Below are 21,369 nucleotides of genomic sequence, written 5' to 3'. Positions count from 1 at the left end.
TCATAAGTTAAAAATAGGATTTTAAAATATAGATTTTGCATGTTAATTGATAATTTCCATGGAGCTAGATGTGATACATTTTTAGAATTTTGTATAATTTGTTCATTGTGTCAAATACCTCTATTTATTAAGGCAATTGTAATGCATTCCTTGTCTTTGATCATTTGATTAGTCGATCAAATCCTTGATCATGTGACAATAAATTCATATAATCTCTTTACTATTTTTTATATATCAAGCAAGGAAATGGCCCTAATAAAAGCATGAGTAGCTTCCATATAGTCTACTTTTGTCTACGACAAAGCGACTACACAACTTGCCTCTTACTAGTCCAACTAATAGAACCATAGAAATTAGTAAAAAGATAAACACTAGTGGATGATTCTATTATCAATGCCATGTACCCAAATGAATTTACATATCCACAAATACTTAGAGAATGTTGAGGTCTAGTAGGATAACCATGAAGACACAAGGAATACTTGTAAGTACCCCTCAAATATATGAACACTCTTTTAAGTGTATCTTGATTTACCCATCCTAGATTAGCCATATATCAATTTAGCACTCCCACTTCTAGGGAAATGTTCCATCGCATACATAAGACCAAAAACACTTGCATATGGTACACTAGTCATGTCCTCCACCTCGGTAGGATATTTTGGACAATCCTCCATAAATAAATTCATTCCTTGTACAACTCAAACTATCATGGATCTATAAGTTGGCATGTTGAATCTCTCCAACACTAAATTCATAAAACTATCCTGCATTAACCAAAGATTTTATTTTTCTCCATCTCTTATGATCTCCATTTCCATAGTGTACTTGGCTACACATAAGTATTTCATTTCAATCTATGTTGACAATTGAGACTTCAAGTAAAAATCATATATCTTCTATTGCCCAAAAATGACATATCATCCACATATAATGTAATGATGAGAATGTGATAATTATCAATTATTAAATAAACACAACGATTGGATTTAGACCTTTCAAGCCCCAAACTCAACACATAGGTATCAAACTTTTGGTACCACATCGTAAGAGACTATTTTAAACCATATAATATCTTTTTCAACTTGAAAACTAGATTTTCTTTACCTTTTACTATATAAAACTCTAGTGGTGACAAATAGATTTCTTCCTCCAAATCACCATGAAGGGATGTTGTCTTCACATCAATATGCTTGATTTATATGTCACAAGCTACAACAAGTGATAATAAGAACCAAATGCATGTGTCATATTTGCAATAGGGGAGAATGTTTCACCATAATCAATTCCTCCACTTGCGAATACCCCTCCCAACAATTTCCTACAACCAAAACACCTATCAAATATAAAGAGTAAAAGTATGATTGTGCTATACAACCTTGAGAGATTGATTGATACAAAAAAAACCAAAAAAACCATGATGATATGCATATATTGATTGATCTAAATAATTACAATATACAAATGAATACTTATAAAAGAAAAACCCTAGAAAAAGAAAAACCCTAGATGAAACCCTAGGTGAGGATTAAGTTAGATCATGACTAGTGTCCTCATCATATGCTATGAGACAATAGGACATAATTAGTTTTATCTAATAATAGGAAAAAACTCCTAAGTTTATTTTAAGTGAATAAAATAACATGGGACCTATAATTACTAGGTGATTAACCTATTTACTCCAATAGATTGTGAGGGAGAAAATGCACCATAGGTCTTATTTTATCTACATATTTGATTCAACTAGTTACCAAAATGGAATTATAATAAGGAGATAATTTGAAGAATTTTATTCTTCAAAAGAGGTATCTTATGGTTCTAATTTTTTTATACAGAGATTTGTAATAAAGAGGTAGGTCACTTATATGGATTAGAAATGGAAGTGATTAGCATTGTTTGACAATAAGGTGCACTCACCACTTGTCATCCACTATTTTGAAATCAAGAGAGTTGAGTATGAAGTTTTCCTTTATGATGAAGATTTGGCTTCTTTTATTGTGGATGATTATGTGCCTAAGTTTAAATATTTTAGTTCGGCTTAGTATAAAATTTGTAATGATTTTAAGAAATAATATGTATTCCAAGTAGAATATCATCATGTTTCTCAAGTTTCTTATATGGGAGAATTTAAACAAAATAGTTTAATGTGTTAGAGTAAAAGCTTCCTTGTGTAGGTTGGTAAGATAGTATTGCATGTTATTTTGTTCTAATATGATTTGGAATATTTTTCATTTTACCTTTATAATACTAATGAGAGAAATAGGTATGAAGATATTTTTATTCCTAATCATCTTCTTATTGATCTCAACCAATCATTATTTGAGTTCCATAGATCTTAGGTCTCCATATGTATGACATCCATAGAAGTTCATGTAAACTTTATAAGCCTCATCATGAGTTCCTCATCTACCTAATGTTTCCTTGAGCAAACTAAGAACCTATACTAAAGATCCATAAATATTAATTTGTTTTATATGCAAATGGTTGGTCTTTGGGCCAATTTTCTAAGCTAGGAAGGTCTAGAATGGATTCAAGCATAAAAAGATTAAGGTATAAGTTGTAAATGGGAGAATGTATTTAATAAAGAGTAGGAAGGCTTTTGCAATTTGTATAATTCCATGTGATGGTATATCTCCATGTCTATGTATAGTTATTTAAGAAAATATGTAATCATAGTTATGTGATTTTTGTTGCCATATTTATTGGAGTAAATATAATGAAATTTTGATGTGTGTGTGTGAGAGAGATATTAATTTCAGTTTAAGTTAATTATGATATTCATGATTTAATGATATTTACATTAGAATTATTTTAATAAATTCTCAATGTTTTTAATTTCCCGAAAATAAAAAATATCAAAATTATTTAAACTTGGGTTGCTTTATTATTTCCTTTTCATTCAAATTGCACAAGTTTTGAAGGGGTACTTCAACATGAAGATATGTTTGTGCCTACACGGAAATGAGGTCCTAAAGTTGTAGCTTTGTTGTTTTCGACATTATTCAAATTCATATTACAACCCTACTAAAGGTGTGTTTGATACAAACATACTCCACAATTTCAACTACTTGAAGTTATGGTATTAGTTTCTGAAGAAGTTGGGAAAATACAACTTCAGAGGTCCCAAGAGCACCTGCAAGCAAAATACCTGTCACAAGAGAAGATTGGAGACAAAAACACAATAGAGGCTTTGAAGAAAAAGATTATCATTCAGAGTGGGAATATAATAAAAAAGTACAATACTTGATCCTTATAAAAGGAAAATATGCAACCCTAAAGATGTGCAACCCTAAAGAAACCCTAAAGGGATAAAGTGTATTTAATAATTAGAATAATTATTAAATACCTACCATATTATTAAATGACTAAGTTTAGCTTAAGCGTAGAGTATAATAGACTAATAATTAAATAAATAATTATTAGCTAATACAAGATAACTCTAACACCCCCCTTAAGATGAACTTAGGGAGTAGCTAAAAAACTAAATGCATGAAAGAAAAATGCAACTACATGAAGAAGGCAAAATTTGGGTCCCGACAACAAGGCCTGATGAGGTACCCAATCACAACCAAATCTGGGTCTAATAGACTGCTTCTTGCAAGACCATGTGATAGGACCAAAACCGAGGCAAAAAACAAAGCCAGCAGTAGACTTCCATTCATGAGCATCACCAGCCCAATCTGAGTCAGTGAAGCCAACAATGTGAGGGGATCCTGAAGTACAGTGAATGTCAAACTATGTAGTGCCCCAAATATACCTCAAAATATGTTTGGCAGCTTGCCAATGGCTCTCATGAGGATCATGGGAGAACCTAGAGACAAGACCAACCGCAAAGAAAAGATTCGAATGCATATGTGTTAGAGTACAACAAACTGCCAACCAACTTCCTGTATAAGGTAGGATCCATAGAAGGTGTAGAATAAGTGGCAGAAAAAATATCACCTGACTGAAATGGTGTGGGTGCAGGCTTGCAAGAAAGCATGTCAAATTTGTGAAGCATATCAAGAGCATACTTCTGTTGAAGTATGGAAATCCCATCGGAAGACTGAATAACCTGTAGGCCCAAAAAATAGTGCAGAAGGCCAAGATCTGTCATCTCAAACTACTCCATTAAGGCTCTCTAAATATCCCGAATCATGGAGGATGAGCTACCAGTAATGATAATATCATCAACATATAGCACAAGGATAACTATATCATCCCCTTGACAATGAATATATAATGTGGGATCAAAATGACAATGTGTGAAGAGTGTGGAGAGCAAGAAAGAGTCCATTTTTCTCATACTAGGCCTAAGGAGCCTGTTTGAGACCATATAATGAATGCCAAAGTTTGCAAACCAAAGAGGAATCCTACATAAATCCCTAAGGCCGCTCCATATAGATCTCCTCATGAAGGTCTCCATGCAAGAAGGAACTCTTCACATCCATCTAAAAAACTATCCATCCTTGTGAAGTTGCAAGTGAAAGTACAAAGCGAAAAGAATTCATCTTGGTGATAGGAGCAAAGGTCTTGGAGTAGTCAATACCCCCCACCTGAGAAAACCCCTTCGCAACAAAATGAGCCTTATACTTATTAATAGAACCATCTGCAATGTACTTGGTACGGTACATCCACTTGTAGTGAACCAACTTTCTTCCTTTCAGAAGAGTACAAAGATCCCAAGTATGATTCTTCATCAAAGAAGAATACTACTCATCCATGTCCCTATTCCACTCTAGGTGACCTATCACCTCTAAAAATTTCTGAGGATCATCCAAAATGGCATGACTCAAAAGACTATATTTTTTTAATTTATTGTGGATTTTTTAATTTTAAAAGACACTAACTCTAAACCAAACTAAGACTCTATATTTACAACTATGCTAAGAATAGATGGGTCCCCAAACTAAGGCGTAGAGTATAATAGACTACTTCTTGCAAGACCATGTGATAGGACCAGAATTGAGGCAAAAAACAAAGCCAACAGTAGACTTTCGATCATGAGCATCACCAGCCCAATCTGAGTTAGTGAAGCCAACAATGTGAGGAGATCCTGAAGTATAGTGAATGCCAGACATAAAAGATCATAGTCGTTGCCTCAAAAGGCTTTCAAAGAGGAGCAAGAGGAGGTGACTAGGCGGAAGTGGTTCTCTGCCTGGGTGGTGGTGGTGGTTGGGCGGGGCTATGGTGGCCGAGCGACGGCGGTGGCAGAGGTGCTCCGAGCAGCGGGACCGTTGTTGGCTGGCGGGTTACAGACCACTAGCTTGGAGACCGTCGATTTGGTAACCACTTGGGAGGTTGATGGTGGTAACTGCCTGGGAGGCTGCGGTAACCAAAAGGTTGGCCTTGGCATTTAAGATACCACCGACGGTTGATGGTGAGGGTTCTGGCCTAGGCAAGCCGTTAAACTACCCAATTTTTATTTTTTTTTAATTTTCTTTTTATTTTTCTCGAAAAACATGCCCTTAAAGGGCCAAAATCAAAAAAAAAATTCTCAAAGCCAAAGTTGTCCAAATTGGACAAATTATATATGAAAATGGGGGGTTTGGGGTGTTTTCGAGCTCAACGGCGAGGTCCGTTTGAGCACAAAATGTCCAGAAACAAAGAAGCACTCCAGATCCAAAAATAAAACTTTGAAAAAAATTGAAACCTTGGCTTCCAAAAAATCTTCTGAAAAAATTAGGAACAAGCAGCAACAAAGGTAGGCTCTGATACCATGAAAAAGTTGAGAAAATACAACTTCAGAGATCTCAAGAGCACCTACAAACAAAATACCTATCACAAGAGAAGATTGGAGACAAAAACACAATAGAGACTCTGAAGAAAAAGATTATCATATAGAGAGGGAATACAATAAAAAAGTACAATACAATCCTTATAAAAGGAGAATATGCAACCCTAAAGATGTGCAACCCTAAAGAAACCCTAAAGGGATAAAATGTATTTAATAATTAAAATACCTACCATATTATTAAATGCCTGAGTTTAGCTTAAGCGTAGAGTATAATAGACTAATAATTAAATAAATAATTATTAGCTAATACAAGATAACTCTAACAGTTTCAAATGAAATTTCAAATTATTATTTTCTAAATATTTTCCCATAAATTGGTATATAATAAATTGGTTCAGTATAAATGCAAGGGATGAACAATGAGGAACATTGTAATTTTTATCAACCACTCATTTTTTGAGTTGCATGGATCTGAGGTCTCCCTATGGATGACATCCATAGACTTATGCTAAAATTTTAGGCCTCATCGAGAGTTCCTCATCTACCCAGCGTTTCTTGTGCAAGCAAAGTACTTAGAAAGGTTCATTAAGTTAATTTCGTTTCCTCAAGATTACAGAAGGAATAAAAACATGATATCTCCTACTATAAACAGATGGAAAAACTAAATATTTTAACAAATTAACAACCCAAACTTACCGAAATTAAGGTGATGTCTGTATTGCGCGGGCTTCCTCCATTTCCATGATCATTGACGTTTATTATGTATAACCAGATATGTTTGTCTAATTTGTGTCAATATATTTCTTCAACATTTAGAGACATGGAGGAGACGACTTCAATATTAAACCATTCCAATCTACTACCTGTACTGATTAGGAAAGAAGGAAAGAGTTGGATTTTTCCACTCGAGAGATTAAGAGTCGACCATTTGGAATCCATGAGTTTTTGGACTTATTGCAATGTAATATTCCTCTTAACTTTAGTGTTGGATTATCTTCTTTCATGCATGTAATTTAATGAGGCGTATTTTATCTATTGTAATTTTAATATTGGATTGTTTTGTTTTGTACATAAAATTCATTGAGGTGTGTTTCATGAATTTTAATTTTAGTGTTGGATTATCTTCCTTCTTGTATGGAATTTAATGATATATATTATATGAAAATTTAATTTCCAGTTTAAATAATTATTCGATACAATGTTTGTAGGGTTATTTTCATGGCGTGTTTGTTAAGTGGTAGTGTTGTTGTTGTGACCACCAAGGTTCAAACCCTACTAGGCCATTGTGATAATAGGCTTATGTCTTTGCCTATCCAATGTGCTATTGTAGAAGTTTTGTTTTTAAAATCCTTAAAATAACAAATATTGTTTACTATGATAAATTTAAAATTAATGATTTTATTTAAAGAAATATTCAACAAGAATGGTAATATTTTTAATCCAAAAACTTATATTTGAAGTAATAACCGTACTATTGATGTTTCACTTGATTTGTTTGACTATCACCTTAGGAAAACCTTCTTGTGTGGCTTCAAAGAGGAATGTAGCCCATAATAATAAAGATTGGGGTTGACTAACCTCATTTCAATTGGCTTAGATCCTTTTTATGTACGATATTAAATATTTATGTATTTATTTAGACTAAATGTTCTAAATATCCTCTAAAAATCTAAAACTTTCTATGGTACAAGTTTTTAATTCTTAAGGCTTTCATTCAGGCTTGAAAAGCTTGAATAATTATATTTTAGTTGAAATTAAATTGTCTACTTTATAATTATGTGTTGACATTAATTGTTATGGTACTACTATTAGATTATGTGTGAACATAAATTGATAGGAAAATCAAAAAATTATTTGCAACACCTTTTAAGACTTCATTATTTGTATAAAGCATAAATGGTAGCTTTGACAAACTTATATAATAGTCAATTTATTGTTAATAAGTATTATCAATTCGATTTGGTAGATTTAATTAATTACATATGTATTGTTATCAAAATTAATTATGTTTTATGATTTTATATTAATTGTTTCTCTTGTTTGGGTACTATAAGTTGAATTTTTTTATAGAGATAGAGAGCATCACATAGGAGGAGGATGTCATGCTACTATGGTCATAGTGAGAAAAAGAATTTTGATATTTGAATTGTACCTTTCCTATCATTATACACCCTTCTTTTGTGTATTGTGTTCATCATTTTTATGCGACATTAACACCATTTTAGTTAGTAGTCTTGGTTTCCGTTAGATAGTGACATTTTGCTAGGTGTTGGCACATGCAATGAAGTCTAGTTGTCTAGAAGTAATGATTTTGCTTATTATTATTTGCATTATCTTTGACTGTTATAGGTCATGATCTACTATATTTCTAAGCTATCTTAAAACTAATAATAATAGATAATTTAATTATTTTTTTATCATTTAGAAAAGATCTAATATTGTTTAAAATATCATAGCTAAAACTACATGAAGTCATTAAACCTCCCTTTAGGCATGGGACACTACTTAAGCATTACATTCGTGATGAGATTTATTTCAAGATTTTGTGCTTCCATGTAGGGACATATAGATAGAAATAGTGTACTGGCAGTGACCATGGTGACTATACCACTCTATTTTAGTTTTATTACTCATTTATCATGTCAAATGGTAGGATACAAGGGTATTCTAAATATAGATTTAGCTCTAATTTTTAGGGAGCCTTGACATTTTACATGGAGTTTTGGATTCTTTACAATAGATATCATGTTGATAGACAATGGCTACATGCATATGCTTTGACATTACTAACTAGGATATTTGGTGATTCATTACAAGTGCATTTATAAGGGTTCAAAGATGCTAAATTCAAGGATTTTCCAATTGTGAGAAAGGATTTTTTAAATGTGGAAGACTTGATTACTAGAGAAATGACCTTATATTTTATAGGGGACATAAAAGTGTGTTGCTCCTATTAGGTACATGTTTTGTTATAACCCATTCCAAAATATATTTCTCTCACCTTCATTATTTCTCTTTCTTCCTACTTGTACCTTCACTAATATCTAATTTGAGAGTTCATGTAGTCACCCCATTGATATACTCATTCTTTGAGTTGTTTCCCTCAACCCACTAAGTCTTTGTTGTATGCCCAAGTGTCAAAATTTTCATGTTTTATGGTTTGATATTAAAAAAACTAGCCCCAACAAATTGTCAAAACTTTAGACTAATTATGCAATATTTTTAGATTATATTCTCACCAATTGTTTTTGCTAGCTTATCACTATAATGTCTCAAGGTCTCTACAAAATCCTATAAAGTTACAATTTTTTTTTCTATGTACCATTTATGTAACACTCCTCTCTCATGGATTTCTTCCTCTTTGCAATTGGATTGCCTCCTTTCTCCTTGTCTCCCAATATCAATAGTATTGTGTTATGTGGAACACCAAACCATTGATACAATTTATCCTTAATTTCCATGCCACTTTTTCTATCTACCATACATTAGTTTTATATAATTTTCTTTGTCCACATAATTAGCATTTACCTGTAGACTTTCACCCTTTTTCCTACCTATGCATGTCTAGATCTTTCCACCTTACATGAAGTTGCATATTTCTTTACAACCCCTATGCTCTTCTTTTTATTTCCTTGTGTACTTTTTTCCTATCCATGACATTTCTTCCCAAATTCATGTCATACCTTGAGTTCCACCTACCTTAAATGTACTATTAAACTTTGAACTCTCCATCTAATCTTACAAAATTACAAATTGAATTTGTACTTCCATATTCTACTCTTCCATCATGCTTCTATTCGACAAATTTTTTTACTCTCTATACAATTATGAATTATGCCGCAACCTCTAATTATCATGGATGAGTTCCAAGAACTTGTGAACCAACAAAGGACCATCCTATACAACATCAAGACAAGGATAACTCAGGATAACACTAGACTAATTAGAAAAAGGATTAATATGGCAGAATGAATTAATACATTTTCAACAATCTAGTTGGAAAAAATTATGAAATACAATGTAGAAATAAAATATCCATGAAACATTGAATGTAACATAATTATTCTAGTGGATTTGTTGCTTCTTCCTTTGATGTTGTCAATGCCCCTACAGTTGTTTCTTATAGTAATGAGTTTGTTGCTACGCCTACTGGTAATGTCACTCCCACCGGTAACATAGGTTTTGTTGCTCCTACTAGTAATAATGATGTTTATATTGGTAATTTTGTTATCTCTGTTGCTATTGATCCATGTTTGTCTTTGGGTCAGCATGGTTCATATTGTCTAAATAGATCCACACATGGACAATTCTCCAATGTAAGAAGAAGTCATCTAAGGATATAATAGCTGATAAGCAGTCTCAAAATTTAGTTTCAAAATAAGATGTAATTTGTTTGGATCCAACTCTATTGTTTGGTTGGTTGCCATGTTTTGTTGTCTCTGTGACTGGTTATCCAATTTTGGTTTTTATAGTTGGAGATTTGTGATGAATTGGGGCCCTTCCCCACTTACTTTAATAAACTAATAATAATTCTATTGTGATGGATATCATAGAAATTATCTTCCATAATTATAGTGAATGTATAAATTCAGTTTTATATATATAGAATAAATGATAACTTATGCTTCAATATAAAGAGGTCCATAGTCATCGTTGTTAGGAATTCTAAAAGGAGGAAAAGTGGTAAGAGGAGAACAAGGAGATAAATCAAGACCAACATCAAAAGTACTAACCATGAAAAGTAGAGCTCACAAAGATTCATAAAAATTCAAGGGAATGATGAATTCTACAAGAAAAAATGATGATATTATGTAAAACTAGAAATGGCCGTCTAATCAATAACCAATATATTACCACTTAATGTAAATTTAATTAGACACACATAAGTGTCTTGTTTACACAAATTATAAGGGTAAGGTCCCATGGGGTGGGGGGGAGGTATTAGGATCTATTTTCATGAAGCAAGAGGTCCCATGAATTAAAAAAAATTATGCTACAAGATTATTTTGAATCTTTTCCTAAAAAATAGCAACCCCTACTTCTCAAGACTACATATTTTAGCAGGCGCAATCAGGGTGGGGCTAGAAATTGCCCCACTAACTTAGGAATTTTTCTGCCACTTGTCAATTATGTTGGGAAAATAGGTGTTGTACACCTTGCATAATGTTGTAATTATAATATTTATTTATTATGGCGTTTCCCATGGACATGTAATGTAATATTTATTTAATTGATATTGCACATGGACGTGCAACATGTAGAGATTCCTTGGTAATATTCTCAGGACCACTTGATGAGTTGTATTGTAACATTGGGATTATTATATTGTATTTATTTAATATTGGGGAAAAATATTTAAAAAGACAAAAAATAGTACCCAATATTAAATGTGGGTTCAAGGGGTAAGGTAAGCACATGGTTTTACTTTACCACTAGCTGTTTTTGTGTGAGATTTTGTCTATATAAGTAAGCACATGTTTAGTGGTTAAGGTAGGCTAGTGGTTTTGGGCCATCATTGTATTGAGTCCTTTGGAGGATTGCATTTGTGAAGGATGGCATGGGATGTGTGGATTCATGCTTCAACACATGGGAATGCATTGAAGGACTTAATGATTCGGAGGTATTCACTATAACTCTATTTTGCTTTATGGTTGATTAATACAATGGAGTATGGATTCTTTTGGAGGCTGGGTTTTTCCCAGGATATATCTTGTGTTATCTTGTTGATTATCTATTTTGATTTTTTCATTATGGTCATTTCGTTAGCTTGTATGCTTGCTTTTCTCTCATGGGCTATGTAGGAAATGGATTAAATGTATGTGGGTTTAAAGCATCATTTCCTAACAAATTAGCTATTATTTTAAATTACCGCCAAAAAAGAAATAGAAGGAAAATGGTGTCTATTTATTATTATTTATTTGCAACATTCTTCATGAGATTACCAACTTAACTAAATTATCCCAGGATATATCTTGTGTTATCTTGTTGATTATCTATTTTGATTTTTTCATTATGGTGATTTCGTTAGCTTGTATGCTTGCTTTTCTCTCATGGGCTGTGTAGGAAATGGATTAAATGTATGTGGGTTTAAAGCATTATTTCCTCACAAATTAGCTATTATTTTAAATTACCATTAAAAAAGAAATAGAAGGAAAATGGTGTCTATTTATTATTATTTATTTGCAACATTCTTCATGAGATTACCAACTTAACTAAATTTTGAAGCTTAAACTTTTAGCTGAACTACACTACTAAATCATGAGACCACTAACTTTAAAATATTCCTAAAAAATCTCAACATAACCCATTGAAATTTTTTAGAGAGCATCCCTCCATGGGACCTTACCCTAAGTCTATCAGACATTTAAGTTAGAAGAAAAAACTAAAAATAGGTTATTTTGTTTCTATCTTGTATTGTGTGGGAGTAGAGAGATGTCAATCACCTTAGCCAATATGCTAAGAAAGAAAGGTTTGGTTGCTGGATTATCTTTTAAAGATTTAAAAGAGATTAACTTCTATAAAAAACAAAAGTATATCAACTACTTAAACATATATTTAAATTTTCATGAAACACCCCTCATTAAATTCTATGCAGGTACAAGATAATCTATTACTATAATTAAAATTTATATAACACACTTTATTAAATTCCAACAATAAAGTTAAAGTTCATGAAACACACCTCATTAAAAATTATTATTAATTAAATTAGATTTTATATTAAATATCTTTAAATTATATAATTAAATTAAATAACCTTTAAAAAATATCTCATATTTCCTAATACATGTGAAATGCTTTGAGATTCCAAAAATAAACTTAGAAGATATTTTATTAATTAAATAATCCCACTTCTTTTTTCCCACTTATTCTTCTCTTTTCTCACCCCATCCTTCTAAATATATTTATAGAACTTTAACAAATAATACCTTCAACTTTCTCAAACCTAACCCAAAGTTGAAGGCTAAACAATCTAATATTCTATATATTTTTTTCACTTGTGTCTTTGTTTCACCTATTTTTTCTATTCCTTATTATATATCCTTTAGTAGCTCATTGTTCCCCCAAATTCCCCTTGAATACTTATCTTCCTTTTCCTTAGAGGTATGATTCTAAACATTTATATCAATACTATCATGTTTTATCTTATGATTTAAAAAGTGTATATTCCTATGGCACTAGTTCTAAGATCTCATTGATAGTTATTTCATAAATGTTTGTGAAAATAATGATAAAAGTAATAAATGGTTCCTTTTCATTTTATCCCTTTGCTTTTGTATATCCTTTTAAGATCCCATTTTCATGTTTATTATTTTGGTTGCATGTTGATTTATCTTCATGTTCTCCTCTTACTATTTTTTCTCCTTTTAGAATTTTTAATAATGAATGCCATAGACTAGTTTATAAAATGAAACATAAATTTCATATAATATCATTTATTTGATTTATATATAGTTGTTGAAGAGCATCTCTATGATATCTAGTTGAGTAGACTTGAACCCAAGACCTCCCATGTAAGAGGCTTGTAGATAACCACTACGTTGTGGGGTCGTCCCCCTTTTATTCACATGCTGTGTTGCATGATTATTCCCATTTATATTTTTCATAAATGTTGTAATGTTATTTTTATCTATGATATTTCTAAAAACCCTTGACCTTTGATAAATGAAAAAAAAATCAAATATTAAATATCATTACACCTTATTTTTCCTTTCAACCTAAATCTTTATCGTTATTCCTTTTTAGATACTTTATAAATATAATAGGATATAGCCTAAAATAGTTGAATATAATGAAAATAATAATAATGATCCAAATGCTTACTTCTAAATAACTAGATTTCATCAATTATGCCAACACTTGGTAAAAAGTGACTATCTATGTCAATCATGACTAATGATCAAGACAATTCCATTGCCAAAAACCATACAAATAATAATGATATAAACCTATAGGAAAGGTAGATTTGAAGAATCAATTTTTTTTTTTAATCACCCTTAATTGCATGACATCATCCTCCTACATGATACTCTTAGTATTGGTTGAAGAAAAAATTAATATAAAATTATAAAACATAATCAATTTAATAAAAATAGAAAAACATATATCATTAATTAAATATATAAAATTCAAATAAAAAATAAAAAATAATTTTATTACTTCAAATATAAGTTATTAGAAAAAAATATCATTCTTACTTAAACTTTATTCAAACAAAATTATATCATTTAAAATTTATCATAAATTAAACTATCTTTATTATATCAAATATTTTAAATTTTTTAATTTCTATAATAATAAATATTATCGTGAAATATGAAATACATAGCTCTAAATTCCATACATAAAACAAGAAAATCCAACACTAAAATTAAAGTTCATGAAACACACCTCATTAAATTCCATATATAAAACAAAATAATCCAACACTAAAAGTTAAAATTCACAAAACACTCCATTAAATTCCATGGATGAAAAAAGAGAATCCAACACTAAAGTTAAAAGAAAAATTAAATTGCAATGAATCCAAGCCCATGAATTCCAAGTGGGTGGCTCTTAATCTCTCCACTAAAAAATCCAAACCTTTATTTCCTGAGGTATTGACTAGGTGACTATGCCATCTCCCAGGTTTTCATTCTTTACTGTAACCTTGTGAGTTGAGAAGCCACCGAGCAGTCTTTGACACTGTAAATCAATGGCTCAAAGTGCATCGACTTATTGCTTGATCTTCATGGTGATGGGATTCACTTTGATGAATATCAATATGATTTGTTCAGCAGAACAACATGTGGTGGGGGACGACAGAGGATGGGATCCTGCCTCAGATTTCAAAGGATGGGCTTCCCGCAAGATCTTCCATGTTGGAGATAATCTCTGTAATATTGCCCTTCCCTTGTTATAAATTTGTTTAGAAATTTTAGTAAAGTCTTTGATTAGGGTTTATAGGTTATATATGTATGGATGCTATTGGTTCTTTCATATCTATTTAAATCCCATCTGTACATATTAGATGGGATCTTTGACCATGACCTACGCCATGGTGACTACCTGCTTTTAGATCTTGTCAATCTCTTTTGAGTAGCTCTTTTAATCGACTTATGTCAGTCAAAAATGGGTTTGTGGAGAACTTAAAGAATAAATCTTTCTTCTAATGAAAATTTTAGGTTAGATAAAGTTTGGCCTTTGTGCCTAGAAAAATGATGGCAAACAACTACATTTTGACATTTGACAGGGTTTGCTTATGCTTCCTCTCAACAAAGCGTATTGGAGCTGAAGAGCCGAGATGAGTTTGAGAATTGTGATTTCAGCAATCCAATCAAGTTATTTGATGGAGGGCTTGATGCAGTCCCACTCATTGAAATGGGTGACAGATATTTTACCAGTGGAAATGCAGAAGACTGTCAACGTGGGATGAAAGTGCACATTAATGTTGTATATGATGGACTCGACAATGGCCAATCTGACAATTTCGATGTAGTTTCAGATGGGCTTGACAATGTGGCCAAAGATTTGGTTTTAGATTTATTATCAGATGGATTAGAGAAGGGTGAAGGCAACCTTGTGTTGAGATCAGATGGAATGGAGCATTATATTGCTGCTTCTGCTGGTGATGATTCGATGGAGGAGGGGGCAATAAAGGAAGTAATTGCTGAAGGGCCCACATCATCACGAAGGCAATTATCTGGGTGCCCTCCATCAATTCTTATAAACCTCTCACTCTCCATTTGTGGCACTGTTATCACCATGCTTATCTACGCAACGCTTTAGCTTATCAATTCTCTATTTGATTATGAACATATATATATATATATATATATCTTGTGATTATAATGCTGTGTCACGAACAGATAAAATCTAACGTGACCTAGGTAATCAGTACAAGTAGTAGAAGAATGGAGTGGTTTGCTTTTGAGTAGGGGAGTAATATATTGAAATCATGTCCTCCTCCTCTCTATATGTTGAAGAAATATATTGGCACTAAGCTGTGATATATTGGCTATTTATTAGACAAACATATCTGGTTTCAAGTTATATCTTCGTTTCTGCTTGTAGAATTCATGTTTTCTAGATACTTTCTGTGAGCGTTAGGATCATGACAACAGGTTGCAGGTAAGAGTATTTTGATAACCCAGTCATCAGATATTTTATTGAACTCAAACTGCAAACATGTTAAATGGTACTTCCTTTCCAAGACAATCTTATAATACTTTCAGGATGCTTCATGTCAAATTCTGTTGAGCTTGCTCATGGTGCTTTTTCATGGTAAACTGTTTTGATCGTTTTTGCAAAACTCCATGTTTTTATTCAAAGCCATCTTTTAGAGGTTTATTGCAAACATCTTTTATCATGGAAATGAAGGAAGGCCGTGCAATACAGACATCACCTTAGTTTCGATAAGTTTGGGTTGTTAATCTCTTACAATATTTAGCTTTTCCATATGCATTTTTGTTCCTTTCTGTGGCATCCTTTCATCTGTAAGATCTAACAAAGCCATAGTAGAACAACGCGTATAAAAACTGCCATTTAAATTAAGCAGCCAGGTTTGTTGGTAGATCTAACTGCATGAAAAGAAAGTGATATGAAATATAGAGAAAAACATACAAAATTAGCAAGAGTTTAATCCATTGAAAATTTCATTTTTTTCAAGATTTCATATGTATTTTCCCACTGTCATCTTGTTTTTGCAGTTGGTCGTATTCTTTCCTTAGTAGATGAGACTAGTTTTCATCATTCTACTTATATCACCAAATCGCTGCAATTAGCCATGGAGAGATACCATCACCTGGAACTCTACATTACAAATCCTTCCTACTATTTATCAGATGCATTCTCCCATTTATGATTTAGTCCTTTAGTGTTTGATGCTCTAGAATACATTGTAGACCTTCCTAGCCTAGAGAATTGGCTCAAAGATCAACCATTTATGAATTTTGCATGAATCAATGGGTGTCATGTATAGGAACTCAACAAACGAGTGATTGAGATTAAGGGGGATTGTTAGAGTAAATAGGGTAATCATCTAGTATTTATTAATTATCAATTAGTTATTTAGGTCTTCTTTTATTTTATTCACTTAAGCTAAATTTATGAGTGCTTTTCTATTATTAGATTAAGCTAATTATAGATTATGTTCTCTCACATTATAGGATAAAGACACTTTTATGAACTAACTTAACCCTCACCTACAATTTCATCTAGGGTTTTTCTTTCATAAGCATTCATTTGAATAATATAATTATTCAAATGTTTTTATTTAGATCAATCAATACAAACATATAATCATGTTATTTTTGGACCAATTAGTCTTTGAATTGCATAGCACAATCATTCTTTTTCTCTTTAGATGTGATAAATGTTATGGTTGTATGTGATTTTTGGGAGCTATGGGGTTCACTATCAACTCCAACACAATCAACATATTAGTTGTTTGATGGCCCATTTTGTCACAACCTTCCTTTATCACCTTTTGATTTAAATACAAACTCTATTATATTTCTTTTGGATAAACTATTGAATGAATATTATAAAGGAATGAAAATAATAAATCACACACACACATGGAAAATATACTTTTTTTTAATTGTTTATTTAAATTTCCTCACCCAAATTATGGCACATGTTGTAGGAGGAATAAGAAGCTTCTAGAGGCTTCTCCACCACCTTGCATGTAACTCCTCCCACTAAGTCTAATCAATTTGCATGAAGGCCAAATTGGGAGGGAATATCTATTTTTTAATTAAAAAATTAGGTAGTGGAATTTGGAGTTTTTTTCTTATAAAAGATGTACAAGTTTTCAAAAAAGAGGAGTTGGTAATTCCATAAAGAAATTCTTCAAAAATTTTTCTCTTGTAGTCACATTTTCATTCTTCAGCTAAGATTTTTGCTTTGGAGGACTTCTCTTCAAGTTTGAAGGATCAAGGGAGATCCATAGAGGATTCTACACCATTTTCAAGCACCCAGGTTCTTTCAAATATAGTTTCTTTTCATGCGTCTTATTCTTGCTGCAAATTAGAGTAGATTAAATTGTTTGTCTCAAATTTTGATGAGAAATAGATTCATTTATTTTCAGATTCTTGATAAGAATTAGAAGTAGATTAAATTGTTTAAGAAATTAGAATCATTTGTTTTCAAATTTTGATGAGAAATAGATTCATTTATTTTCAGATTCTTGATAAGAATTAGAAGTAGATTAAATTGTTTAAGAAATTAGAATCATTTTTTTGATGAGAATTAGATTCATTTATTTTCAGATTCTTGATAAGAATTAGATCCATTAGTTTCAAATTTTGATAAGAATCAGATCCATTGTTTAAGAAGTTAGATCTACATATTTCAAATTCTTGATAGGAATTAGATTAAATCGTTTAAAATTTCTTATTAAGTTTTAGATTGATTCTTGCTGAAGAACTAAACCAGAACCATCTTTATCTCCTTTCTCTAAGAACCATTTCTTTGGTTATTGATTTAAAATCTGAAACGTATATTTGAAGAGATCTCGCTGTGATCATTCTCTCTGTGATTTCTCATTTTCTGGTTATCTAAATCCTCTGTAAAAATATAATTAACATTTCTTCTCTGTGAAATAATTTCTCTGTGTGTACAAATAAATTTATCTCTCTGCTCTATGAATAAATCTCCCCGTGTAAAGAACAAAGGAATAAATAATCCCTCTCTGATTACTTGTCTATTGTATTTTCTCCCTGGAACTCAATATGTATTCTCTCTAATATTAATATTTTTTTTACGTACCTATTATCTACTATTCTCTCTGTGATTTCAATAATATGGAAATGCAATTCTCTTGCATATAAAAAAATGCACACACACACACACACACACACACACACACACACACACACATAAATAAAAATTTATTTCAAACTTAAAAATTTTCAAATCATTATAATGCACGACACCTGAAAATTATTTCAGACGGTTGGCAATGGTACGCAGGCAGCCATTATGGTAACCGCAGGGGGGATGGAGGGGCCCGCGGTGTCCCCTCAACCCTGCGGGCCTACACATGCAGGACCGCAGGGGTGATGGGACCTGTGGTCCCGACCCCGCGCCCTTTTAACTTTTAAAAAGGGGTTTGCCCATTTATAGATGGCTTTATTATTAAGCACTTCGAAGTTTTAATTTGGTTTTTTTTTCAAAAAAAAGATAATAACCTAAGATAATTACTATTAAATTCTTAGTTTAAATTTTAAGTTGTTAATGATGACATTTAGGAAATAATGATTTTTTTTATTTTTTTATTTTTTTTATTTTTATTTTATTTTTTTCTTTAGTGTAAATTTTAAGATATTGAATTTCGGCTTAGAAAAGAAAAAAAATTGGGATTAATGTGTAGCAAGTTCGTAATTAAATTATCCTTAGTAAACTTTATAATTGTAGATTATATTCTCTTAAATCGAGTTATTCAATCCATTAAGAATCATTGGGACACTTAATTGACCTTTAGAGATTAATTTACAGTAATATGATTTGAACCAAATGCTTAAATTTAATCGCTATTTTGGATTCGCTAAATCTTCTTATGGCATGCAAATTTCTCATAGATTAATTACTTTCATTGATGGTTCATAGCATGCGAATTATTTATGGATTAATTACATTTTTCATGCAAGTACACATGTAATTACTATTATGCAAGTTTCGTGATGGTCATTATTATGCAAATTATACTCCAAGTAGTTATTTCAATTAATTAAAATTTTTACGCTTCCATTTCGTGATTATTTTCAAGCATGATGTTTTCATAGTTAGAAAACTAAACAAAGGAAGTTGGAAAACCAAAACTAGCAGCGTTCGGTATATACGGTGCCTCTGGGTCATGCTTACGGGTAATTCTGTCGTGTTGAACTATTGCACTTAATGCCTAATAAAGCTGCATTAACGATGTCTGTGGCATCGTGCCTATAAATCGTCGGGGAGTAATAAGGGACACTTGGAAGTTAAAATCCAAGGGGCGGGTAATCCCCCTTGGATCGATAATTTAATAAGATAACTTTTAAATGATTTTCACATCCATTGAGATAAACCATAGTAAACCCCTTTTAGGGATGGTCAAGTTAAATGCTCTCATGAAATTGATTTCTTATTTGAAGGGATATTGGTGATTTGCAATTGGGTGACGCTCATGATAAGAATTAGGATCTAGTTATTTTTAGGCCACAAGCAATAGGCCATCTTGAGCCTTCGCTTAAGCGCTACCATCGTGGGTAGCAACCGCAGAGAAACTGTCTGGGACACTGACCCTAGAAAGGGTTGCGTACCCACAAATCAGTTTACATCAAACCATAGAATAGAAAATAGAACTACATACTTTACGCCTTGATCCCGTGCTGAAGCAAGTATGTAGGCAGTCTTGGGACAGAGTTGTCCCTTGTACTCAGGCGTTCGTGGGTGGAGTCTAGGCTTGGTTGAGTAAGAATCCTAATTGAAAGATAAGATAATTAAATTGAAAAATAAATTCAATGCATACTTGGAAGGAATCCCGTATGGATTCGCTTGACTTCCCGAGGCTTTAAGCCAAATTCCGAGGCGGAATTCAAGCTTGTATTATTTTAATTACTCCCAAGGACGGCGACCTCGGTGCACTCTTGTTAGAAGAGAGTAGTACTTAGTGAGTGGCTCAGGACCCGAATGGTCCCGATGAGTCTAAGTCTCTGGCCAGAGCATCTCCTATCCCGTTTGGATGGATGCCTACCCCGTATGGGTAGATGCCTATCCCGTATTGGATAGATGGAATCTTATGTCCTGTATGGACAATTGCCTAACCCGTATGGTTAGATGCTCATCCCGGATGGATGAATGCCTAATCCTAAATGGATGGATGCCCAAAGAATGCAATTGAATAAAACATAATGATTACATTAAACAAAAACAAAAAAGAATACTCAATTTTTTTTTGAATCAATTTTGGTGGGTTATTACATGTGGTATTAGAGAAAAGGTTCAAATCTAGGCCTTGTGCTCACTTCAATTTATTCAACTAAGGGAATGTTTTACAATAGTAGAAATTAATTTTATTTATTTTTTAAATCCTAAATCAAAAAAAAAAAACTAACTACATAATTTAACTTTTAGGCAAAACCTAGAATGGCAAGAGGAAGAGGAAGAGGAAGAGGAAGGGGTAATGGAACACGTACTAGGAGTCAAAGAGAAGAAAACCATGAGGAAAACCATGAAGAAAACCATGAAGGAAACCATGAGGAAGATCATGAAGAGGATCGACACAACCCAGGGAATAACGGAGATGGGGTCCAAGCTATAATCAACCTTCTAACCGAACAAAGAGACAAAATCAACTTCTTGGAACAATCACTGCAGGACCTTAGGGAAAGGCAGAATGACTATGAGAATAGAAGTGGTACCGAAAATGGAAACCCTGGTAGCAATCAAGGGAATGTGATGGGTAATAGAAAGGAAAATAACATATTGGAACTCTCCAAGGATTTAAAGAAAATCACCCCTCCTAAGTTCGATGGGAGGCAGATTGGTGAAGGGGCTGAGAATTGGCTAAATGAAATGGAAAAATATTTTGAGCTAAGAGATTTTAGCGAAACAACCAAGGCTTTATGGGGTTCCTATCAACTCACAGGGGAGGCGGCTAGTTGGTGGACCAACACCAAGGAACAAAATGGGTA

General features: G+C 32.3%; 1 protein-coding gene across 1 annotated transcript; it reads left to right on the top strand.

Moving 5' to 3' along the window:
- Window positions 1-14,311: 14,311 nt before the first annotated feature.
- LOC131047903 (uncharacterized) lies at window positions 14,312-15,748 on the top strand. The gene is made up of 2 exons (XM_057981713.2): window positions 14,312-14,592; window positions 14,949-15,748. The coding sequence occupies exons 1-2, from the start codon at window positions 14,412-14,414 to the stop codon at window positions 15,482-15,484; spliced, it is 717 nt and encodes a 238-aa protein (XP_057837696.2). The 5' UTR covers window positions 14,312-14,411; the 3' UTR covers window positions 15,485-15,748.
- The last annotated feature ends 5,621 nt before the right edge of the window (window positions 15,749-21,369 follow it).

The sequence above is a fragment of the Cryptomeria japonica genome, chromosome 3, assembly GCF_030272615.1.
Source record: "Cryptomeria japonica chromosome 3, Sugi_1.0, whole genome shotgun sequence".
Lineage (NCBI taxonomy): Eukaryota > Viridiplantae > Streptophyta > Pinopsida > Cupressales > Cupressaceae > Cryptomeria > Cryptomeria japonica.
Note: the sequence above shows the minus strand (reverse complement) of the source record. Positions and strands in the feature narration are given on the sequence as shown.